The following is a 26118-nucleotide window of genomic DNA, read 5'->3' as shown; positions in this document are numbered from 1 at the left end:
GGTGATATGAGGGTTCTTAATGCCAGCTCTGCTGTTATTATGACCATTATGACTCACTGTGGTGTGTAATTTGGGAATAGCTACAGTGATAAATAAAATTATTGGGAAAACTCTAACAATGATGGAGGCACTCTGCCAGATAATTGGGATTCAATTTTCCCATGACTAAGTTTAGTGAAAATGTCTTTTGTCCTAAGTATCAGAAGGTTTAGAGAAAACCTGCTTTGTAATAAAAGTGTTTCATTGTAGAAAAGAAACTTGCAGTTGTGTTTAGTACGAGAAACACAAACCTGTCTAGATTTGTGGTTAGAGAGGCATTCTAGCCTTCCTTGTTAGAGAAGCACCTGTACTATATGTATTTTACATGTAATATTGTTTTATGCATAAGATTTTAGAATTTCTGTAATTTTTACAGCATATTGATATTAATCTTAGCCAACTTGGTATTTTAGGAATAAGGTAGTATTTGTAAGAGGCTGCCAAAAATAGATATCTAATGAAAACATATTATTATTGAAGATCGATAAGAAAACTATTAAGTTTTTTTTTATTATTTTCTTTTCTTTTTTCTTTTAAATTTTTGATTACACAGGGAAGAGCTGATGGCCAGGCTGGAATTTGAATGTTAGTCTATTGTTTAATATTGATCATGACATGCATTTTTACTTTAGTGGAATCTAGTCAGTTTAATGAACAAGATAAACACCTTATTTTAAGAATGGCAAGGGATAATTATAAAAGTATTTTTCTAGCACTTCTTTCTTAAATATTTGTCTTTAATTAGCATGTTCAAGTACTATATGTTTCAAGTACTGTATGAGTGTGTTGCAGTCCTGTCACTGTCGTCATTTGCTCATCCTATAAGAACTCCAAATTGTAACTCCAAATTCCCACATTAGGAATGGTGGGACTTGTTTAGAATCATGAGATTAAAAAATACAGATTCAGTTATGTTTTTCTTTGGTGTTTGAGTTAATAAGTTATGAGTTAAATTTCTGTTTGCAATATTTTTCTCTCAATACCCATGGGAGTTTAAGTATTCTATGAAATTAAATGAAAGTTTAGTTTATAACATACTCGGAGGATTTCATCAGCCTTAGGAAAACTGTGGAACACTATGACACTGATAAAAGTTAGTAACACTGCAAGCCACGATAGTTCGGTAACATTTGAATTCTCAGTTTCTCCTTCTTTATTTGGATATGTGACTGCATTAAAATCTTTACTGACATGGGTGAGCATTCCTGTGAAAGACAATTGGGTACCCTGGTCGTTTAGGTCTCTGTGCTGCGTAAGAAAGATGGGAGCACTTGGGTGATGTTCTTACATCTGTCCTGACACTCTGTGGAGGTCTTCAGATTTAGAAAGTGAAAATGGTAGGCAAAAACTAAGGTTTCTCTTACAAGCCCAGCTACAAAGGTTTCAAAGACCACTATAAGAAAAAAATATGCATTGAGGTACACGGTATTTTTGAAATACTAGGCTAGACACACAAGTCCTTCTAAAAGTCAAGCTGAGTTAGATATTTAATTTTTTTACCACCGGAAATCTTCACACTCTTGTGGAAATGAAAGACATCATACCATTTTGATTTCTTTCAAAACAACAGAAGAATTGAATAAAACTGGCTTAGTCTAAACCAACGTTTGTTTGGCTGGTTGGTTTTCTCAGAGAAATGAAAACAATGTTTTCTGGTGGAGTGCAGACTGAAGCCTACCTCCCTCTAGAGAGGGAGGTCTATATTACAATACTGTTAGCATATTTTATAGGCACCTTTTTCCCAAAGTATCAGACTGTCTCAGTCTAGTCTATGGACTATTCTGCTGTAGAAATGGGAAGTATTTCAAAGGTTAGGAACTTTGAATTAGGTGTGATTGTCCTAACTACTGAGCTACTGCCATGTGGGACAATGAGGATAAGGTAGCATTACCCTGTTTGACTGTGAATCAAGTGCTGGGTTTTGTTTAAGCTAAACTTTTTGCTTTCAGACCAAATTTATGAATATTTGATAGCTGACTGAATTTGTTTCTTTTCCATTACTAACATTTTTAGAAAATTATCCATCCATGATTATTTGATAATTAGTGTTTTTAAAAGGATTGTCTGTAATGATCAAACAGTCTACATTATTCCTATACAGATTTTATTAAAATGTTGTGTCTACTACTTTATTTTAATTGAGGGGGGAAGAATTTTACACTGAAATATTTTTCATTCAAAATGTTCCCATGCAATTAATTTTAGAAATCAAATATGTAAATTTTGGATGTTTAGGAGATACCCTTGCAATGAGAAAAGCTTCAATAATTCGTTAATGTAATGTAAAAATATATGTATTTCCTTCATTTTTTCCACATAGGACGAAGGTCAGCTGTTGTGGACAGATGGATCTCCTTATCTTCTAAAGGCTGGTATCTCATCTTTGTCGATGATACCAGAAAATGAAACAGACTGTTATGCTCTTCAGAGAGATCACAGTGGTCCAGACTACTTCTTCACAGGATTTTTCTGCTATATACAGCTACCATATATTTGTGAATATGAATGTAACTATATTTCTTCCAATCTTTTGCATTTATTTTAACACCCTTCCCCCCCCCATATTTGTCTTTGAATATACAAACATAAAAAGAACAAAGTTTTCATGATTTTGAATGACTTCATTTTTGATGTTCTTTTTCAGTACCCCTCGTACCAGAAAACTTCACGTTTAGTGTGCATGATGTCAAGACAACTGAAGCTGTGTTTATATGGAGTGATACGGACATCTGGCTTAAGTCAGGCTTTGCCCTCATAATTAAGTATTATTTTGATCATATGAAACCATACATTGTGAGCTTGCCTGTGAATACAACACAGAGAAAAATCATGCAGTTGTCTCCTGGCCTTTGCTACAGTTTTTTACTAGCAGCAAGGAACTCAGATGGAGCACAGACTGTCTTAAGTCCAATTCTGAAGGTAGAAACAAGTAAGTTACAAAAATAGATAGTAAGAACCACATAATCATATATTTTTCATTCTTTTCTTTTGATTATGTTATTCATTTTGTTGCTATTTAGTCTGAAATCAGAAATAAATTTGAACATGACTTCTGAATCCAGGATTCACCTGCTTGTAGAGCTGATTCCAAAATCTTCGTTTTGCTTTTGTGCTAAATTGCTTATGAGAGTAATGAGGAAGGGTAAGGTGTTTTCACTGGCCACAAGCAGAATGCCAGCTGCAACTTCAACTTCTGTGAAGTGCATTTTAAAAACTCACTGTTACTTTGATTTTAGTCACAGAATTCCTACTGATGTGTAAAGATAAAGCTAGATATCAGAGTAGTAGCAAGATGGTTTTTAGCCATGCTGATGAAACGGAGTAGCAGACTTTCCAATCTAAAGTAAAAGTTTTTGTTGAAATAGAGTTAACTTGCAGTAAAGATTAGAACAAAGTTTATGGCTTAAAAATACATTGTGTTTTGACCCACTACATGATGCTGTGTGGTGTAAGAAAAAAAATATGAAGCAATTAACTTATGTTCTAGTAAAATTTTGCTAGCTGTCATTTGGATGAAGTCAAATGAAATGGGCCTGTGGGTAAAGATGAAAAATACCTTTGAATACAAAGGTGAACAAATAGATATTCTTCAAGGAAAAATTACTTCATGGACACAAATATAATGCTAGAGGTGCTCCATCTACCAAAGACTGACACTATAGAAGAGCTATCTATTTTACAACTTGGTTGGCTTTTGAGTGACTCTAATAATTTTGTACTTTGATTTGAACAATGCTAACTGTAAATTTATATGTAATTATTTAGCGATGTGCCTTGTATTTTATACACTTAATATTTTTATTGTTTATATACCTATAAATACACACACATAACTGCAAAAAAAAATGTTTGTCCACAGATGTATAACCAGTTAACTCTAAATGTATGTGAGGAAGAAAATACATACTATTATTATTATTATTATTATTATTAAAATCAGCAAGAAGCTGTTAGACAAGGGATTTACAAGTTTTGATCTGATGCCTGAGAATTAATTTTAGGTGCAGAGTTTCTTCAGCTTCCATTTCTGTGGTACTGGGAAAATGTTCTGATTTGTAGAAGTTAGAGAAAGCATACTCCCTCAAATTTTTTGCCAATTTTGTAAAGGCAATCCAAATATGAGACGGAAGTCCTTTGTCTTAAGGTCAGAACAAAATGCAGGGTTTTCTCTAGGGGAAAGAAGCTGTTCCTTTTTTGTAGACAGTACATTTTGATATCACAGAATCACAGAATCACAGAATTTCTAGGTTGGAAGAGACCACAAGATCATCGAGTCCAACCTCTAACCTAACACTAACAGTCCCCACTAAACCATATCCCTAAGCTCTACATCTAAACGTCTTTTAAAGACTGCCAGGAATGGTGACTCCACCACTTCCCTGGGCAGCCTGTTCCAATGTCTAACAACCCTTTCAGTAAAGAAGTTCTTCCTAAGATCCAACCTAAATATATTTTGCTTCTTCACCCTCTGGGCTACTTGAAAGTCCCCCCATCTTCTCTGCCTACCTGCCTCTCTGGCCCCTAGTCAGGTGGCTTGTTTTCTATTTATTAGGTGTGGTACTGCAAGTTCCCTCTACAGTGGTGTAAAGATATTCCTGCTTTCTCCTATCAAAAGCAAGTATGTGTTTTACCTCAGAGATCAGCTTTACAGTTGCAAAAATGCTATCTATAGAAAAATGATTGTCCAGGCAAGAAAAAAGACCAGTTTACGACTTATTAGACTAGTGACTGAATTGTTGGAAGAGATGTAGGAGGATGAGGAGGAAGACTGATAAAAACTGCGTGCATTCAACACTTTCTGAAATTCTGTAGATTCTGCCATTTAATTCATTAGGATTGTGTTTACTTAGGTAATATATACCATTTGTCTGAGATGATATTTCTGGTCTAAATATAAGGCCTAACTGAGAAGAGTCAGTTCTGCATAGAGAGCAGGGCAATTCAGAAAACCTAAATTACACAGAGTATTCCTCTACATATAAATATTAGTTATATTATCAAGGTTGCTTTGTTTGTTTTGCTTTAATACTATTTTGTATTTATGTCAGTTAGTGTGTAGTGTTAGCTTTTCAGGCTTTATTTAACAAAATAAATCTTTGTTTTTGATAAAAGACAACAGAAACTTTTACCCCATTTTCTATTTCTAATCTTATTCAATAGGGCCATTGCACTCCCAGAAGTTAGAGACTACGTACGTTTCATCTGCAGAAATACATTTAAAGTGGAAGCCTCCACAGCATTTATCCAGTGCTTATTTTCATTATTACCTTATTAATATTTTGGATACTGAAACCAATGTCTGGGAACAGTTACCAGCTGAAAAAAGCAAGACTTCAATAGTTATAAGAAATGTAAAACCTTATCATCAGTATCAGGTATACTTACAGAACGTAGCAAAGAAGGGAACTCTAAGCTGCCATGAAAAGCCTATATTAATCACAACAGGTGATATATCTTTTCTTTTTTTCTTCTTTTTTTTTTTTTTTCTTTTTGTAAGATCATTTGCAGGGAATAGTTTGTTGGTATGTACTGAGGGAAAATCAGGGCAATTGTATTTTATATTTTCTGTTTAGTGATGTAAACAGAACTTTTCAAAAAAATAATTCTATTATTATAGAATCTATAGAATCTAAATCTAAATCTAAATATAGATTTTAGATTTACAGATTTAGATTTAGATTTAAATATAGATTTATATATTCTAGAATCTTTAGAATCTAAATTATCTATTAAGAGAATCATTCTATTCTCTTATTTATTTGCTTGCTTATAATACACTTCTATTTGCTACGGCAATGGAATCGTATTTGATAAATACTGTTTTATGGTTCATACATTTAATTTCAGCAAAGTAGAGACATTACTATGATATCTCAAATTACGTAGGTGAAGGCAGATTAGTTTTTGTTTGTTTGTTTTTCTAATTATTGATACTGTGACTCCAGTTACATTATCTTTTTTATCTGTATATATTAAATGGAATGGAATATGGTTGGAAAATAAGGCACTATTTTATGAGGAAAAGTGTCTGTAAGAAGTAGTTGTCTACAAACTACTGTAAGGAATAATTAAATGGATAAGTAAATTTAAAATCATAAGATATTTAGAAGAAAAAATATAACAAAAGAGGTTGGGAAGGCTTTGTAAAGTGATTGTGTGTTTGATCTGTGGTTTTATACTGAAATTCTTTTTCTTTGATTAAGCTGTCAGTCCACCTATAGCTGTTTTTATTTACCCTGAGGATGTACAAGAAGAGAGTGTAATTCTTCACTGGAAGCTGTTGCAAGAGGGTCAGGGATCCTACATTCAGGTGAAACCTAGTGCAGACATCGGTGAAACTATGAAGTTTTTAGTAAACAATACAGAAGCATTTAAGATTGATCATCTAATACCTGGAATGTCATATGAAATAGCAGTGGCAAGTGTGAATAATGGAAATATGAGTGAACTGAAGACCATACAATGCACTTTAAGTAAGATATCTTTAAACGTTGGAAACTACAGACTCTAATCTAGTCTATTGTCTAACAGATTTTGTCTAACAATCTATTGTCATTATTATTGTCTAACAGATATGGCATATCAAAATGACTTGCTTAATAGCAAAGGATCAAAATTAGAATATGGAATACATTCATCCGATCTTAACTGTTAAAGGCAGAGCAGATGCTGTTAACTTTCAAAGACATGCAGCCTTGGTAAACGTTAGTAGTACTGAATGTTGTTTAACTGTGATGAGGACCAGAGCAGGAAATGCTCTTTCCCCTGACAGAAGAAATTGATTGAATCATTCATTTGAAATAGCAGAATGGTTGAAACATTATTATTATTATTTTGGTGGAAAAGCATTAGGTGTTCTAAGAATAACCCTACTACTTGTGAGAGGGTGCTGTTAAAGGATTTAGAGTTAGAAGTAGTAGAAGCTCAAAGGTAAAAGCTGTAAATTATTTATTGAAAGGTCTTTTGTATTAGCCTTAGTTTACCAAGATGTTGAAATGCTTTTGGAGTAGTATAATATTATTTTTTTTTGGATATATGGAAGGAATAGACAGGATTCAGTCATGATATATATGTGATATGTAAAGGCTGCAGCTGTCAGATTATAGACATAAAATGCCATGTTGTCATTTTTTTCCTAAATGGTAACTGTTCTGGGGAGTAGATGGCTTAGCCTTTTGAGATTGATTGATTGATTGATTGATTGATTGATTGATTTTACTATGTAACATTAGATTGAATACCTCATTCAGGACATAGATGACAGAAAAGTACAAATGGGATTTTTCACAGCTGTAAGAACCAGCTGTATGGGAAGAAAACTGAACAGGTCAATATTGCATCTGTCAAACATATCTCATTCTCCATGCTTAATTCCACGTCCACATATATACATGTGTTTCTGTCTATCGTTTCAGCTATCCTTACTGACTTACCTTTCTTGGTGCAGTTATGTTTGAAAAGGTAATTCACCTTTGGAAGCCTAACTTGCTTTGATGCTAAATCACTGGCCAAGTGTTTCAGGATTCTAGTAATAAATACCTAAAAAAATCAGGTTGTTTATTGTTTCTGAGCAATGACATGTTTTATTATATCTATTCACCATGCAAACATAGTTTCAGGGCAGTTGCTTCTGGTTTGTTGTGTGCTTCTCATTATTTTCAGCCGATTTTAACATGTTGCAATTTCATTTTCTTCTTTTAGAGCCCAAGCCAGTTCAAATTGTAGTTCCTTATGTGGTTTATACCAATGCTGTAGTATTATTTGTTCGCATGCCTGATACTGGAGTATTTGATGGCATATATGTTACAACTAATGGAGGGCCTAATGCAACTTTCATTTTGAAACGTGATGGTAAAATAACAATTGAAAACCTTACTCCAGGAACAGAATATGATTTCTGTGTCTCCACAAAAAGCGGAAAAATGTTGAGCTCCTTTTACCATGTAACAGGTGTAAAAACATGTGAGTATTTTAAGTTGATTCCTATAAAATTTTACAATATTAAATTCTGATTTATATTATCTGTTTTCATTTCAGTACAGTAGAAAAGACAGATTATTTAAAAATCACCCTGATATATTTGTGTAAGAGATTAATAATTATAATAACTAGCTGTTTTCTAAACAAAATTATAACTGTCCCTTTTCATTATTAAACTTTCTAAACTCTGTTTTTTATATCGAGTCTATAAAATGTATAGCAAGTATTTCAGGAATTCAGTCTGTATTAGATTGTTTTGGGGAAACAAGACCTGGTTTGACCATTTATTTTAGCCAAGGCAATAAGCATAAATGGAGTTGTTTCTGTCTCTTGAAACTAACAATCTAATTACTCCCACTGCATTTTTAAGCAAGAGTTTAAGCTGAGTTAAGCAAGTGTTAAGCACCCGAACTACCCAAGTTTCAAGATAATAAATTCAACATCAAACAAAAACATTAAAAAGTATTATGGGAAGGGGACTTCTTCTATCACAGTCTTTTAAAAAAAATAAAAAGAAGAAGAACTTTAAAATTGTTTAAAATACCTATGGAAATTCTGTGTTTTGACTTTTCTATTTTTTATGATAATTGTAATTCCGGGACTTTCTCTTTTCCTGTTTTACCATTTTCCTTTGCAATCCTTTTCTACTCAGAGTGGAAGCATTATAAAAGGAACCAGCAATATAGGATAAAAGAAGCAAAGAAGAAGGAAGAAGCATGACATTTCCTTAGAAAACAGTTTTGATTTGTCCCTCCTGTGCCCCAAAAAACTTGGAAGAAAGAAAAAATCTGAGTTTCTATTAGAAAATGTGTAAATTTTGGTACATTCCAGCCAGAAGCAGCTGGGATTGGATGAAAGAAATGCAGACAAAAGTAGAAGCTCCTCCGTAGTGTGATCTGTAATATATTATACAAAGCTATACTAATTAGGGATAAAGAGTATTTGCTTTGCCTAGTCTACCCAGTTTTGCTGATCTTTCTGGCAAAATTTAGGTCAACTGTGAGCATTATTGCAGTAGTATTGGAGGGATTAACTTCATTCTGGAGGATTTTCCTGCCTAGGATTGTTGGCATGTTCAGCCCCATGTGATTTTAAGATAAGCAAAAAAGCAATTTTCTTTGAGTAGTGTCAATATTATCTCCTTGCTCTTTCACCATTTTTCTGTTTTGGAACATCTCTGTGTTTGCATGTCTGAGATCAGATTTTGCCCTCTACTTGTTTGAATATGTTACTGATTGTCTTCACTTTTATGTCACCATAGGAAACACAAAAAGTGTTGGATTAACAGTAATGGATTTTATTTTTTTCTTGTAGGTCTGGCAGCTCCTCTCAATGTACGAGAAGGTAATGTTACAGACACTTCAATAGAAATTGCTTGGGACCGTGCTGATGGAGATTTTCAGCGATATGAAGTCACATGTACAAATTGTGCAAGTGCTTTCAGGGTATGCTTTTTAAATGACCACTTGTGTGTAGATGATACAGTTATATTTTTTAAAGTCTTACATAAAGTAATCAGAGGTTAAATTAAAAGCTATGTCTCCCACTAAAATAGGTGGAGGTGTAATTAGCATAATTAAAGCAAATTTTGCAAGCAGTTCTGTGAAAACTTTATTTGGCTTTTTAGGTCCAGAAGGTCAGGCAAGAAACAGCAACATTTTCTGATCTTATTCCCGGTAAGCTGTACAGTTTTACAATTCGAACAGAAAAGGAAGGTTTCAGAGACAGCATTTTTGTCACAAAGGAAATAGAAACAGGTGAGACCTGTGTCGTTATATTTAGCATTGTTTACCTATATCTCTTTTCTTTCACAGTTCCTGGAATTTTGTTTCAAGTACAGAAAAGTAAATAAATAACTTTCCTTATTTCTTCCTCATTCTCTTTCATTGTTACTTATTTGACTGTGTCCTTTGAAAGTAAATGCAGTTGAATATGGTTGTAGTGTACAATTAACTTCTGATGTTAACATAATGACTCAAGCATGTGGATGCTCCAGGTGTACAAGTGGAACTTCCAGACAGTCTGTCTACCAGCATTACACAAAGTAGTCTTTTCACATAGATTTCTGTTTAGTATTTGATTTTTCACTTCACTGCTGAGTTGGAACACAGTTATGTGTTCAGAACTGAATTGTTTTCTAATATTCTCTCATTGGCCTCCTCTTACATCAGGACTAATTATGGGGCTTTCTACATTTATTTTTACTTTGGGTTGGGACATATGCTTCTCAGACGCACAGTTCTGTTTTAGTTCTCCAATGTTAATAATAAGTCTCATTGTCATTCTCCTTGCTGCTAGAGCTTTCCTTCAGTTGCATATCTATCTTGAGATTAGGATGAGTAGTTCCATGAAAAAATGAGCATTAAAATTAGCACAGCAGCAGATTAAAATGCATCCAAGGTGATTAGGAGAAGACAGGAGAGATTATAAAACAAAACAGAAAACATTCTTGTCTTGTTGAAATCGAAGTACTCTTGCCTTCTGAACACACTGTGCAGTTCTGGTCCTGTAAGAACATGCTAAAAGCTTGTCTGCACACCCACAGCAGAGCTGAGAGAAAGCCAGTGACAGGAGGGGGAGCCTAAATAATAGCCTGCCAGGCTACTCTAGGCCCATCCAGGAGCCACCAGCCCATCAAAGGCCAAACTCCACAAGCCCAGAGGAGCACAGTGCCAGGTAGAAACCCAAATTTAGGGCTCACAAGGAACAAAAACCATGTCAAGGCCCTTTCCAGGGCTGTCCAAAGAGAGCCACAGCCCCATTTGCCCAGGCATACAGCCCATCAAGACAAGCCATGGAGAGCAGCTATCCAGGTCAGCTTTTGGACTACGGGAGGTTGTTGCCTAAGGAAGTAGGACATGTAATGGGGTGCAGGAGAAAGGCAGCTCAGGACTGCACAGGACTTAATATGGAATGTTTAAGGGAGGAACCAAAGAGGAGGAGCAAATGTAGAAATTAGAGGGTTAAGGGGGTAAAAACAACCAGTCATATGGAAATGATTTGCTGTTCAGTATCTCGGCTGGCTATGCTGTTTCTAACGCTTTCTGGGTGCATTTTGTGTGTACCAGGGTGGGAGTGTAGTAGCTGGGGTCAGACCACTGGTCTGTGGTAGAAGCAAGGTAGAAGCAAGTGGTGTGAGGGTGGGTGTGTGAGTGAGTGTGTGGCTGCTGTTGAGGATCAAGCTGGATGAGGTGGGGAATAGGCAAAGTGGCCTGGGAGCAAGGTAGTGAGTGGATCTCTAAGGGCCGGCTCCAGCTGTGAGAGTATCTGTGCTTTTCTGAGTGTGCGAGCACAGGCAGTCAGCTCTTGGGATCTGGGAAATCCTGGCCAGCTGTGTGATTGTGAGAGGGTGTGATAGTCCAGATAAGAGTGGGGCTGTAACCTTGGGAGCTTGTGTGTCCTGGTGCCAGCAGCTGGAGAGACTGGGTCCAGGGGCAGCTACTTGGCAGACTGAGGGTCTGAGCCCAGCTGCTGGAGGCACGCACCTTGTACATCTGTATATAAGTATTCTCACTAATGGACATCCATTCTCAGCCAGCAGGAGAGCAGGATGAGGCCATTAGTGCTGTTTGTATTTGTGTGAATGCTCTGAGTGTCTGTGATCATTGTAGCTGTCCAAAAATGTATCCGTTGTGCATGTGTGCTCTGTATGCATGTGCCTAGTGGGAGTACATCTTCAGCCTGGTTGGACCTGGGGACATAGTTGTTTATTAAATTTGTAGATAAATTGCAGAACTCTTGGCCAGAGGACAGAGGTGTTATGATTGTGGTTTGGCTCAGGAAATCCTTCAGCTGCACAGTAGGAGATGGTAGCTTGGGAAGTTATTGAAGATGATTATCATGTGCAAGACTTGCTTTTCTGTAGACATCTGCTTTTGGCCACCACTGAATACAAGATATTTAGGTCTTGGCTCAGTATGTTAGCCCTTATGCTGACATTTCTTTTTCTGAGAAACTGTAGGGTTTTGAGGAACTTCACATCGGTGATGTTCAAACTACACTAAGCAGTATTACAGTGAAGCAATCAGTTTGGCTTTGGATCTAATGGTATTGAAAGTCCCTATGCATGTTACTGCAGTTGCATTATTCTTTGTGTGGTTTAGATAAACAAGGACATGACATATTTATTTTTGGGGGGGAGAGGGGAAGTTTTCATCACAGCCTGTTGAAGTAAGCCCTGCCATAGAGTAATATAGCTGAATGTATTTTAAAAATAATGTTTTGTTTTATTTTTACACAGTACCAAATGCAGTTAAATATCTGAACTATAGCAGAGAGACTGAATCAATAACTGTTACTTGGCCACCAGCCCAGAATAAATTTGATGGATATGTTCTTTCAATAAACAGCAAGATCTTCAACAAAGAGAAAATATTATTTCCCAGTGTAAGGTATGAAGACAACATTTTAATATTCAGCTATATAAAAAATAACTAACATGAACTGAAAATAGATGTTGCACAGTATATCTAAAATAAGTAGTCTGCAGAGTTATTTACATGGGATTTATGTTTGATTTTTCAGTTGATATACATTGCTACACCCATGTGAAAAAAGGCCATTTTAAGAATTGCATTTTTTAACAAATGACTTCTCATATGGTATCTCTGTATAAAGAAGAACAAATGAAATACTGCATTGGAGTGAATGCCTATAGAACCTGTGTGTTGTTCTAGATGTTTAATTTAATCTTTTAAGAATTTCTGGTACTTGAACTTGCTATCATGGAGTGATGCATACTAATTAAGATTTTATCATGCTAGATAAGATTTTATCATGTAAGATAGTTGTATCACAGCAAAATAATTTGTTGACTGACAGCATATGTATGTATATCCACACATCATGTGTAAATAATATTCAAAATGCTATAATGAATTAAACTTATGAAGACACGTGCATTTAAAAAACCTAAAGAACAGAATATCTTTTCTTTTTTATGTTTGTAGAATATACAAATTTGAGAATCTTCAGCCAGGCACTGATTTCTTAATCAGTATTGTGACAACCAATGGACTTAAAAGAAGTCGTCCCACCATACTCAAGATTAGCACCTGTATGTTCACAGTTTATTAATAACTTTTAGTGATATCAGATATGTAGGGTTGTTACATTTTAATGTATTGTCCAAGAAAAGCTATTTCTTATTAAATCAGTGCATGGTTTTATTCAAATCAACGCATGAAGTAACATCTTTCTTTTCAATCTAAACATCCTTGAAAGTTATAAATAAAAGCTTTTTAAGCACAAATAAGTTTCCTTTGTGTTCAATGGGAATATGCCAATAGGTGAAACAGTATATTATTAGGATGATACAACTTTTCTATAAAAATTTACAAACATTGCTTTTATTTTGGATTCTGTTGCTAATATGTAGATGTGAATTGAATTTTTCAGATTTTTCTTAAGTAAAAAATGAAATCTGTAACTGCACTGAACTGCAGTTCAAAATAATGAATTACAGCAGAGTCTTCTGTAGATGTTAATTTCCTTCAAATTAGTATAGAACATCTTGATACTAAATTTTGCATCTACTCTTATCTTTACCTCAGATCCTGATCCACCATCAGATTTACAGGTGTTTGGGCAAGAAGAAAATGCAGTCTATTTGTCTTGGAAACTGCCAAGAGGAGGATTTGATATGTTTCAGGTGAGATAAAAATGGGAACAATGCAATATCTTTTTACTCTTTTTAAATTTCTCAATGAAGTTATTATATTGCAGGTACTGCAAACCCAACAATAGTTATTAGTCTTTATAAACCATGAAACTACACGAGCGAATACCATTTCTAGAGAAGGTTAGCTAAATACATATTTCATATTGCATAACAGTTTTGTAAAAGATTATAAAATTAAGCTTTTAAAAGCTTTCAAAATGATTTTTCAGCAAACGTGCAACAGTGAAGAAAATTACAAGTTGAAGTTTAAATGCAATTGTAATGCAATAACATATTTTCTTAGCTTTGTGAATTTGTAATACAAATTAAACTGCAAAATAAAAATTTCCTTTTATATACAAGGATCTAAATGTGTTGGTTTGAAAGTTCTAGAGTAAAACATTTTGATTTTTTTCTTAATGTAGCCATTTACAAGGCAAAATTGCCAATATTTAATACCTCCCAGGCCTTCCCAGCCTTAAGCGCTAAGGAATTTAGGGATTTCCTGAGTTACAGGTTAAATCTGAACATACATGAGAAAAACAGTGATTACCTTTCCTGAAATTGTTTAATTGTTCATACTACATAATTTCATTATGCCCTATTTGAAACTGGACACTTTTTATTTTAATGTGGATATTCTTTTCCTTTGAGTGGTTTAAGAAATAGCAAAGACTGGATATTCACGATATCCATCCCTTTCACTATTTTATAGGCTTTAATTTCTCAATTGTCTTTTGTGCACCATTCTTATGTGGATGTCATTCTACTGTTCATGTAATATTTTTCTTTGTCTTTGATAGCTTTCTTGAGACTGGACTTTCACTTAGGATGTGGATGCAGAACGGTGTTATTGAAACTATAGTGGTGTTTACCCGTTTTTCTTTCTATATCTTTCATTGGCAATTACTTCTCTTATGAATACTGTCAAACGTTTTTAAAACCTTTTCTGTGGGTATTTCAATTTTCAACAACAGAATTTGACTTAAACTTATACTTGATAATGGTTCTGGTGTGGGAAGATCATTGACCATCTAAAAAATTCAGTTACAATTTCTTCTATGGGCTTGCCTTTACTGAGTGATTCCTTTGAATTTTCATCAGCTAGTAGCAGCCCCATAGAATCATAGAAACATAGAATGGTTTGGGTTAGATGGGACCTTAAAGATCATCCAATTTAATTAAAGATCATCTAATTCAATTCTAAGCTTAATTTCTAAATTATTTTAAAAATATTTTTATTATATATATATATATATATTATTTCTTATGCTATTTTTAATTTGCTCCTCTGACTCTTTTGGCCTGCTGACCCATGTTTCTGCTCTGCCTTGCCCTTTCCTGCACTTCTTAGGTTAGCTTGCATGAATTAGACAAGTTAGTAGATCTTATTTTTATTGTTTGAGCACGATCTCAGTTTTTTAAGGATGACTTAAAGTAATCCTCTTCAAGGTTCATATACCTTGGCTATTTCTACGTGCCCTCTGCAACCTGTTTGTGTGTTATGTATATGAACCTTCAATTTAGCCTTTTGTTGTTTTTCATACTATGACAAACATTTGCAAACTTAACTGCTCACCATGATTTTCTTTAAATTTCCTTTTAAATTTCCCCTTTTCTATTTAAATGTGCTAGACATTTTTTATTCTGTCAAAGAAGATAAGTTCTAATATTTCAGGGTTAGTATTACAGTGCTCTTCATCATTTGTATTTTGAACCATATCCTTTGCAACGCTTAGCACAAAATCTAGAGTAGTTTCTGTTCTTCCAGTCCTCTGGTCAGAAACAATCCACTAGGACATCTACACACTTAGTTTGTGGATCATGTTTCACTGAGACATTCAACCAGTCTCTTTTGTATCCTGTCTTTTGCAGCCTGTCTTGTATATCCTTTGCCATTTGCAGTCACTGGACACGGTCAAACGGTCAAAAAACCTCTTCTATAGTAAACTGTTCTACTGTTCTTCAAATGTTTCATTTGAATCAATAAAGAGTTCAAGGTGTAGCCCTGTACCCTTAACTCACTGACTAGGATATCCTTGATTTTGTAGCACTACCATACAACAAAGTACTTTGCTGTAATGGTCTTACACAGTTTATACCCTGATATTACAGTGTCTAATTCCCCCTCTCCTCCTGACTCCTATTATATCCTTACCTAAAACTTGAAATCTGAGTATTCTTAGTACCGTTCCTTAGTGTTTCTTCTCTCTTCATTAGTGTACTGCTGCATTGATATGAATGAGTAAGACTAGCTAGTTAATCTGCCACAGCACCATTTGCTAATGTAGGCTGGAGTACTTTTACAAATTCCAAAATTTAATTTAATATTCTTGTTTGTGTTGTGAACCAGTTCAGATATACTTTTGTATGTGGTCAGGTTATTTTTACCATCCTGTGGAAAGTAATTGTCATCTGTAATATTGATCTTTATGGCACAGTATTATTGTTTGGTATTGGTATCTCTCGAGCAAGCAGCCACATTGCACAGTGCTTTATCTGAATAAATGAGCTTGTCTATAAATCTTTAATGAGGAAGGCTTCAGTAGACTGGTTGCTTAGTAAGGTGCACCTGCATAAAAGGGATCATTTTACTAGTCATTTAAAATTTATTATCCCAGCTCACCAACTTTCTAAGCAATATATTGTAGTTTGTGGAGTGAAGAGTACACAAAAGGTAGTTTCCTAACTTGTTTATGCAAGATGTAAATCTTTAATTTATAGCTTTGCTTCTAGCATTTTGCAGTGCCATAATTCTAATGAGTTGATGTCAGTCTCCAAGATTTAGTATGCATTAACAGGTGCTGTGCTGGTACAACATGTAGATACCAAGAGGAACTGCATCATTCCTCCCCAAATAACAGCAGCTGAACCAAAGTCTTTTCAGATCACTACCACGGTACTCTTCTCTTGGTGACAGGACAGTACACACTGGTGTAAGCAGCTGCAGATCTTCTTGATCTCTTGGTACTGTCTGCCATGGCTGAGAAATCTATGCATGTATGAGTGCTGGAAATGTTTGTCTAGAGCCCTCCTCTAAGGATAGACACAGTGTGCATCTCGCTTTCCATTAGTGCAAATGTGAAAACAGTGAAAACTCTTGCAACACTTTTATTCTTTTCAGTGGTTCAAAGCAGTGAATTTTCAAGGTATCCCAGTGAACAGAGTTGAGTGACTGATTCTTTCAGGCTCTTTTCAGGATCTCAGCTCTAACCAATGCGCAGTTGTTTATTTTTATTTTATTCTATTTATTTATTGCCAGAAACGTACTAAGATTTCTGAGGTGTCTTTCTAAATTTCAGTATTGAAAACTATTTTTCCCATCCTGTTGATTAATTCGTGGGTTGCTTTTACCAAGTGACTGTTCTTACTCTATCTTGTAGTTAATTGCAAAGCCTATTAGTACAGCTGTATGACTCAGCAGTCAGAGTACACTTTATTATCCTCCCTCCAAGAGCAAAGCCATGTAAGCCTTGACTTAACTTCACTTTCCTCACCAATTTTTAAAGATTAAGGTCATAACTATTAAGGAACCTCGAGTAAGCAGTGGATCAGTGTTGTGGAACATAACATAAAATTTAAGCCATATTTCTGATCATTATTTTTTTATCTTTAAAGTATTTGGGGATATTGTAAATATTTTTACATAAACATGTAGTTGGAATTGCTAAACATTAATTTTATGAAGTGAAATAATAAATGACATATGAGAAATTACTTATGATCATATATTTTTTACTTATAATTACTTATGTAATAGATAATAGATGTTTATATAATACAAGTGTATACATATATTCAAATATAATAACATATATTATACTTAATTAAATTGGATATAAAAATTACTCTTTTTCCATAGATTTCATATTGTCTGATGAATAATGAAAAGCTGCTTACCACAACTGTTTATGATAGCAGAGCTGTAGTGAAAAATCTGGCCCCTGGGATGGAATACTTGTTTCAGCTAAGGACAGTTAAAGGCTTGGATTCCTCTGTGGCTGTGGAGAGAAGTGTCATCACAAGTAAGGACACCTCATAACTTGTCTCTTTGAATAATGGTAAATGTGGATGCAGAAGCATTTGAATCATTGTATGTAAGTGACTCAAAAGGGTCAGAGTTCAAAATGAAGTTTAACTATGGTGGGAAATTTCTCCTCCTCTTGTGATAGTTGCTTAAGCAGGAGCCTTGTCTGTAATGCAGTGGGTTAAATTTAAAGTTTAGACATAGCTGTAGATACCCATTTGAAAAAAAGATGTGGACTCTCAAAATTTTTACAGCTTCATCAGGAATAAATAGTGCCAGAATATCGTTCTATACTTTAAAAAAAAATACTTTGCATTTTGTTTACGATTGTTTCTGCATCTGGTAAATTCTTGTAACCCTATAGTGGATTTGATGATTGCTCCAGTACAAGACCACAAAAGACTTAAAGTGAGAAGAGAAATTGTGCATCAGATTGCATAACGAAGTCCAGAGTATTAACCCTGAATCTTGCACTCATTTTCTATCTGTGAGAAACTGTTTTCCAATGCTCCTGTGATACTGCATAAAAAAGGAGAGTTTGTATGTGTCAGAAATCCGTAGAAAGGGATTTATATTTGTTTTTGACCTGCCAAAGGAGATAGAATAGCTAAGTGTAATCAAAATATAAATCAATGCCCAGTTTTATACACATGCATGTTATAGTCCTCCTCCCTTTGATGGGTTTTCTGTGGCTTGTTGGAACTAGAACTCCTTAACTGTCAAGGAGGCTGTGCAGTTAGTTATTCAAAGGTCAGTGAATCACAGGAAAAAAAAAAAAAAAAAAAAAACAGAACTAGTTTTTGCATTCTCATTAATGCAAAATGCAGCAGAATGACCATCATCTGAAGGTGTTCCCTTTGTCTTTGGCAAGTGTTTTCAAAACTGCTGTCAGTGAGTTCAGTATATGGATAGAGCATACAGAAAGTATTCTCATCATTGTAATGGCAAACCTTTAGGGTTTTTTCATGCTTAATAATCCATACCTTAATGGGTATATGTTAATTAGCATTTTAAATTTAAAGAAAGCTTATGGAAATATAATAATCATGGTAGGTTCATTTTTTATAGGAGGGCTGCAAACGTTTATTTTCTAACAGCAGCTATACTTCACATATTAATAGAGATGCTATTTGTAAATAAATATCTGCTATTTTAGAAGGCTTAATATAACCAAAACAAATAATTAACAAGGAAAAAAATGTTGATCACTGTTTCTATGCAACTTACTGTGTCCCTATGTGAACCAATGAACAATTTTTTTAAATCTTCTTTTCTGTGAAGCATGTTAAAAAACATTTAATTGAATAAAATCACTACTTCTATATGTTAAAATTTTCTCTAATTATTCAAATGAATTTACTGTAGAACCAGCTGGGATCTGCGGTCTTACATTAAAAATGGTAAATACTTCATCAGCAACTTTAATGTGGAATCCAACCAAGACTAACTTCACTTCTTATAAAGCATCTTTATCAAACAACACCTTTATAAACAAATTTAGGATTCCAGGAGCAGTGTCTAACTTCAGTGTTACAAATCTGACTGCTGGTGGCATTTATAATTTCACTCTGCGAAGACTACAAGGCAATATTGAAGGAGCTTCTGCTTTCATTGAAATTGTAACAGGTCTGTATGGTTTCTTTTTCTCCTTACTGGTGAATGGTAGCTATCGATACCAGTTTTACACACTTTTAGCTTTGTGTGTATCACCTTGTTCAATAACATGGGAATTTCAAGGGAGACTGCATGTAATATGTTACTGTGGTCATGGACATACATTATTTATACCCTATGCAACATGTGTCAGGTGATACACTACCAGAAATGATATTCTTTGTCTGCACTGCATGTCTTTTGACCATTTTTACTATCTTCATTATTTCACAGGTCTTCATCCTGTAAAGAGTTATGCACAAATGGAGCTCTACCTCATCTGATTTCAGTAGTTTTTTCACTGTAAATTAAGTAAAGTAGTTTTACAAATGCTTGTAGAGTTAAGGCTTTAGATTGTAAACAGTTCCATTCAAGGACTGTTTCTTACTAGAACTTTAATTAAAGCACCAGGGTAAAAACTCAGTCTTGACCTGTGTGTCTACAGTTTAATGTAATGTAATAATATGAAATAAAGATGAAATTTAAAAGACAGAAAAATGCTCCAGAATTACCTCAATAGATTTCTTTTACTACTTTCTTATGCTATGTTTTATAGTTTTTCTTTTGGCAATTATATGGTGGTATTAGAGAGACCTGAGTAATGTTGGAAGTTTTCACTGACTGACTACTTTGTCCAAATGTCACGATGTTTGTATGTCTGCGTATGGGATCAATGCTTGATAAATTTGTTGCTTCTGCCATAATAAAGGGGACTGAAGAAACAGGTCAAATAGAATGTTTAAAACACAGTGACATAGAGGTGGAAATACTTTTATTTACTATGAGGTGATATATCGTGGGAAGAAGAATCTCAAAGGTTTTTTTTAAGTTTGAAATAAGACCTCAATGCTATAATACTTTGATCACATTTTATTTTTTTTACTAATGAAAGGAAGATTTAAGTCAGCTTGGTTGGCCTAATTGTATTTTTTCTTAAATGTATTGAGATTCCATCTCAATGGAATGAAGTTTGATGCTGAGCCTGCTGGTTTATATTGATTAATTTTTGGAAAAATTGACATGTATTTTGAACTCCATGCTTACTGATGTATCTGCTCAACCTCAACTAGTTCTGTAGGTGAAATCTACAGGAAATTGTTCTAACCATGCTTTACACAAATAAACTGGCTATACATGTATACTTTATTCAACTATACTGGTCACTACTGGTAAGAAGCGTATGTGTGCATGGAATGGAGAAGAGTACTGTAGAAGAGCAGGTGCAGTGAGGCTCAAGTGAACTACATGCATGTATGCATCTCCTCATATGGTTAAATCTTTAAGAGGGGAGAACTGAAACTTCTTTCCAGCATCAGTGGAAATGGTAATTCTCAGTCACAAGATAATGGTAGTAATAGCACTGGCTTCATGGCACTAAATTTCTGTTTCCGTGAGGATGTTTCTAGGCTGTCCACTATTGCTGGGTCAGAAGTAATTCAACTGAAGTAAAGAGATGGATTCAAGTACTGTGATAACTGTATACCGATGGAATAGTCATGGGTTTGGATAAAACACCTGTACAAGCATAATAACATCAGTGGTAATAGTAGTGCTGATGACAACAGTAGGACTTAAAAGTTTCATAGAAGGAAGAAGTTATGTTCTCAGTTACACTTGCCCTCCTGCATATAGATTATTGTTGTTGTTGTTCTGATAGTATTAAAATAAAGCAATAAAGTAAAAGTCATATATCCATGTGACAGATATAAATTGAATATGAAATATAATAGTAATATTTGGAGAGATTAATATTTCAGACCATTTGATGGCAAAGCTGGAGCTGAAAATTCAGGGAAAAAAGTTCACAAAGTATATATAATCTCAACAGATTCACAGTAAATAAAAATAAGTGGAGCTCTTTCAGGATAGAAGTATATGATATTTAGACTGGAAAGAATGTTATTAATATATTAACAATACTAGAAGACTTAGTTTGAATTCTGGAGAAACATGTTAGTAAGGGAGTTAGAAGGCTGAGTGCAAAGGTAGTGGCAGATCTGAAATGTGACAAACTATCTGACTGGGCTTGCTCTGGCAGGTATGCTTAGCTATCAGTACTATACAAAGCAGAGAGGAGACTTGCACATGGCTATGGATTATGCAGATAGATTAATTATACAATATTAAAGATATATAATGCTTTAATGAGCTATCAAAGAATCTATATCTGATTATTTGCTATACCTTGAATCATTGATGCACATTTAAATGTGCATATATGGGCAGAAAAAAGAAGAAAGTGAGATGGTGTTGCAGGAGTATGTGAAAACTTGGCCTTAATAAAAGGAGTAAAACAACCAAATTTCATAGACTTAACTCATTAGACTTCCTGGAATTACTGGGATTCCAAATATATGAAAAGTGAAAAAGAAGAGTTAACTACTCTGTAACAAGCAACAGAACAAACATGGTTTCAACAGTAACACTAGTTATTATAGCAGCAGTGCTACCTTTAAGGTTTAGTACAGCAGAAACATCAAGACTTTGCAGAGATTCCTTGTTAACCAAACACTGGACAGAGATACCTGAGCTTGCTCTCCACGATACCTACACAGCGTAGTTCGGAGATTATCAACCAAGTCTCAGAAGTAGTATAGCAGCTGTACTGTAAAATGCTTCTGTATCTGGACTAGTTAGCAGTTGTCCTTCATATACCCAATAAACTGTTCTTGGATGCTTTGATATTCAGGTGAAACTGCTGATATATTTGTAGAGCGTTTACTCATTCTCTTTCAGAACCTGCAAAGCCAGAAGGACTAAAGTTCTTCAATGTTTCATCATACTCTTTTTCATTGTATTGGAGACTACCATACGGACACGTGGACAGATTTCATGTGAATCTTATTCCTGATCATGGATCTATTGTTATCCTAGATCTTGGAGCTAGGGATTATCAAGTATGTGCTTTTATTACTTGGATGGCCAGCTTTTCCTTATGTACTTTGCTGATGAGGGATGCAAGTTGCTTCCTTAGTTATTTAATGCAATTATGAATGTGAAAATGTTAATGAAAAATTGGTGAAAGCAAATTTCAGCATCCAGAGTTTGGTACCTTTACAGCAGATAATGAATTTCGTCCCCTCTACCCCTGCACCTGTTTTTTTTTTTTTTTTTTTTTTTTTTGTCTGCTATAAAGATACAGCCAGTCATGCAAGGGTTCATGAATAGTTTAACAAAGGAAGGGCAGAGCTATTGAGTAATACAGGCTCATTAATTGTGTACTTGCCAGGAAGATCTGTGCTTAAATCATTAATGCAGGCAACATTTTGCTGCTGAGGCATCGAAAAGAAATAGGAGCAATTTTTCTTTCTTCTGTCTGGAAAATATAATAATATTGACAGAAATTATGGCCATTCTGGTTGGTTTGGTTTTGTTTTATATTGGAGCTGCAAAGATACAGGTATTTTGTATAAATAATTGCTTATAAGTTTTTAAAGTATGTTTATCTTGAAAGATGGATTAGCTTAACAATCAGAAACCTGGAAGTCTTTCAGATTAGCTTTGTGTTTATTCTCTCAAGAAGTGATTTTAAAATGTTTCATGTGTACTTAGATAACCAGGGTGATGCAGAAACACCTCTATAGATACACTGATAGGTGATTCTGTGATAAAATTAATAGTTAATTTTGTTGTTCTTTAATATTGAATGTTATACAAATGTTATGGAGGTTAGTTAAATAAGTTAGCAAAATGCTGTGCTGTAGCTAACAAATATGAATTGCTATTTTTACTGTTGCAAATGCTGCTGTATTTCTAAAAGCTTATTAACAGCTCACTTTCAGTAATGCAATGCTTAAAATTTTGAGGTTGTGTTGTTGTTTTGTTGTTGATGGGCTTTGTTTCTTTCTAAAAGACTTGAATCCATGTTATATTTTAGGCTGACTTTTCTAATACTCTACCTGGAACAACATACAATGTTACTGTTTCAGCAGTTTCTTCTTCACTGTACAGTTCTCCTGCCAGTAGAACAGTGACAACAAACGTGACAAGTGAGTTAATAATGACTGGTTATATTTTATTTTATTTTATTTTATTTTATTGTTTGTTAACTATGCTTTCTTTGAATAATCATCAGAATTTTTCATCTTCTTTAACTGTAAAAAAAGGTACTGAATTGAAGGTTTTCTATGGGAGCATGAAAGTTTCTCTGACGGGTACTTTAGGAGAAACTGGATGTGAGCAGTAATTGTATTCATCCATTAGCTTGGTTATTTATAAAGAAAGAGAGAGAGAAAGAAAGAAAAGGCAACAAAACAAAACATAAAGAAGAACAACTTTTGTAAGCTTTTGAAAAATTTGTTAGCATCACATAGTAATATCCGTAGTTCAATTTATACATATAGTAGTAGGCTTCTGAGATGTGTCAGAAAAATGTAGCCATATTAGACATGTATTGCAAGAGAATGCATTAAAAAAAAAAAAATTAAAGAACTGTAATGAAACTTTCTAGATTGTCTGAAATATTAAATTGGCATTAAACTCTACTTTTTCCATTAAGATATTGAGCACTACATTTTTTCCATTCTTACAAAAGAATGTTCTTGGTGTTCCAAAATTTATTTAATCATTTTTGTAACAGTACCCTAGCTTGAAAAAAAAAAGGTTCTTTTTAAACCATATGTTAGTCTTCAGTAGTTTATCTTATTTATTCTAGCAAATTATTTATTTTCTCTATAGTAACTTAAAGGTGTCTTTATTATCTGGAAACTTAATTAATTACTTTTTTTCTACATATTATTTATTTTGTTTTATTTTATTTTAGATCCTGGGCCCCCTGTATTTCTTGCAGGTGAAAGAGTGGGCTCTGCTGGAATTCTGCTGTCATGGAATACACCACTGCGTCCAAATGGGAGAATTCTTTCCTATACTGTTAAATATAAAGAGGTCTGCCCATGGATGCAAACAGCATATACACAGGTCACAACAAAACCAGATAGTCTGGAAGTTCTTCTTACCAATCTTAACCCTGGGACAACTTATGAAATTACGGTAAAAGCTTTATAAATGCCTTTTATTACTATTGAATTATGCCTAGTTTTACAGCGTGTGAGGCTATGGTGCATGCATACAGTGTTTTCTGAAGTGCATTGCTAATTACTGTTGCCATATAACAAAATATATTAGTCAGGTATTTGTTTACTGTAGTGTTTTTTAAGTACACTTTAAATAATTTCCAGCCAAAACTGTTCTAAAACAGTTTATTCTGTTAATATATTATAAACATACAACATTATGTGGTAAAGAGTAAAGGTTAGAATTTTCAAAAATGTCTAAATCTTTCATTTTCATTGAGATTTAATCTTTCAAACCACTGATGCATTTTGGATGTTATGCATAGATTTCCAAAACACCTCAACCAGATCCAGAAAAGCATGTTGGTATGTAATTCACAGAATCACAGAATTGAAGGGGTTAGAATGGACCTCGAAAGATCATCAGGTCCAACCCCCCTGCCAAAGCAGGTTCCTTAGAGCAGGCTGCACAGGTAGGCGTCCAGACTTTCTTTGATTTTAGAATTAAGGAAATAAGAAGGTGTTTTCTTGCCTGAATATGTATTTATATGTGGCCTGTAGACACCTTAGCCTGCTTTCCTTAAGCCCAAGTGTTTTACCTAGTGTCATGTCCTGAAATAAAGAAAATATCATACTTTTCCATTTCCTTCCCATAGATTTTATTGCCTAGATATTCATGTGGAATATCTACTGTGAAAATCAGTACATGTATTTTCATGAGTTCTTTATGTGGAATTTGTTTACATTGAGAATAGGGACTCCTGATCCATCTCTGAATTCTTCAAGAACAAATGACTTCAGATGGACAGAAATGAACTACTATTCTCATGGCAATATTAGCCATGCACTTCTTCACCTGACTTCCTCTTTCATAAGAACCTTGGATAGGTGCTTCTTTTTAGTGTAAAAGATGGAAAGAAATAACATGTTTTGATATAACCTTGTGATGCCAGTGATCCTTTGTAAAGGTGGTGTACATGTGTAAGAAAGTAGGTATCTAATGGTGGCTTGCTATGGTAGGAAGGTTCTCAGGCTCACTGTGAATCTAGTAGTGATGACCATGTTGATAAAAGCCTCTATATCCACAGCTGCAGGAATATTTATTCTTTGATCTCCTGCCTCTGATCATATAGAAAATTAAAATAAAATAAAATAAAATTCAGCTACTATTAAATATGTAGTATTTAGAATATAATTTAGACTGTAAGCAAATTAATTCATCCAGATAAATAAGGCTATTAAGAGTTCGGTTTACAATTCTGAGTGCCTCAGTAGCACTTATGTGGGATTCACTATTAAAGGTTTTGCAAATTCATTTCTTTGCTTTGTATGATTTTTTTTTTCTAGAAAAAAACATACTTTTCAAATCACACACTTAGCAATAATTTGCCTTCGTTTGATATGTATGGGAGGCTTTTCTTCTAATTGCTCATGCTTTAAACATTGATCTTAAAGCAGAATTTGACTCATGAAAGTGAGTTGTGACCCAACAACATCTGCCTAGCAGGGACCACATGGCTTTTGTCATGACTAAGTGAAAGTCTGTAAGCTGAAGACCATTACATTATCTGCTGCTTTGGTGGGCTTCCTGAATGGCTGACCTGCTAGCAAGCTCACAGAGTCAATAACCACTCAGGTGGAAACATTTTTTCTACCTCAAAGATGTAGCCAAAAAGAACTATTGCATTTTCCTTGTCTACTGTAATTGTTGGTGTTTTTTTTAAAAATGATTATTTTTTATTTTTTGT

General features: G+C 34.3%; 1 protein-coding gene across 4 annotated transcripts in view; it reads left to right on the top strand.

Moving 5' to 3' along the window:
* The window catches only part of PTPRQ (protein tyrosine phosphatase receptor type Q), a 135183-nt gene that overhangs the window by 6894 nt on the left and 102171 nt on the right, over positions 1 to 26118 (top strand). For all 4 annotated transcript variants that reach the window (XM_068669099.1, XM_068669098.1, XM_068669095.1 and 1 more), the window contains exons 6-20: positions 2360 to 2546; positions 2684 to 2968; positions 5200 to 5484; positions 6243 to 6512; positions 7741 to 8001; positions 9334 to 9464; positions 9647 to 9776; positions 12260 to 12410; positions 12969 to 13075; positions 13572 to 13669; positions 17541 to 17703; positions 19071 to 19331; positions 22095 to 22255; positions 23236 to 23347; positions 24121 to 24347. In XM_068669099.1, the coding sequence (XP_068525200.1) occupies positions 2360 to 2546; positions 2684 to 2968; positions 5200 to 5484; positions 6243 to 6512; positions 7741 to 8001; positions 9334 to 9464; positions 9647 to 9776; positions 12260 to 12410; positions 12969 to 13075; positions 13572 to 13669; positions 17541 to 17703; positions 19071 to 19331; positions 22095 to 22255; positions 23236 to 23347; positions 24121 to 24347 (2829 nt within the window). The remainder of the gene's footprint in view (positions 1 to 2359; positions 2547 to 2683; positions 2969 to 5199; positions 5485 to 6242; positions 6513 to 7740; positions 8002 to 9333; positions 9465 to 9646; positions 9777 to 12259; positions 12411 to 12968; positions 13076 to 13571; positions 13670 to 17540; positions 17704 to 19070; positions 19332 to 22094; positions 22256 to 23235; positions 23348 to 24120; positions 24348 to 26118) is intronic.

This window comes from Anas acuta, chromosome 1 (genome assembly GCF_963932015.1).
Source record: "Anas acuta chromosome 1, bAnaAcu1.1, whole genome shotgun sequence".
Taxonomy (NCBI): domain Eukaryota; kingdom Metazoa; phylum Chordata; class Aves; order Anseriformes; family Anatidae; genus Anas; species Anas acuta.
Note: the sequence above shows the minus strand (reverse complement) of the source record. Positions and strands in the feature narration are given on the sequence as shown.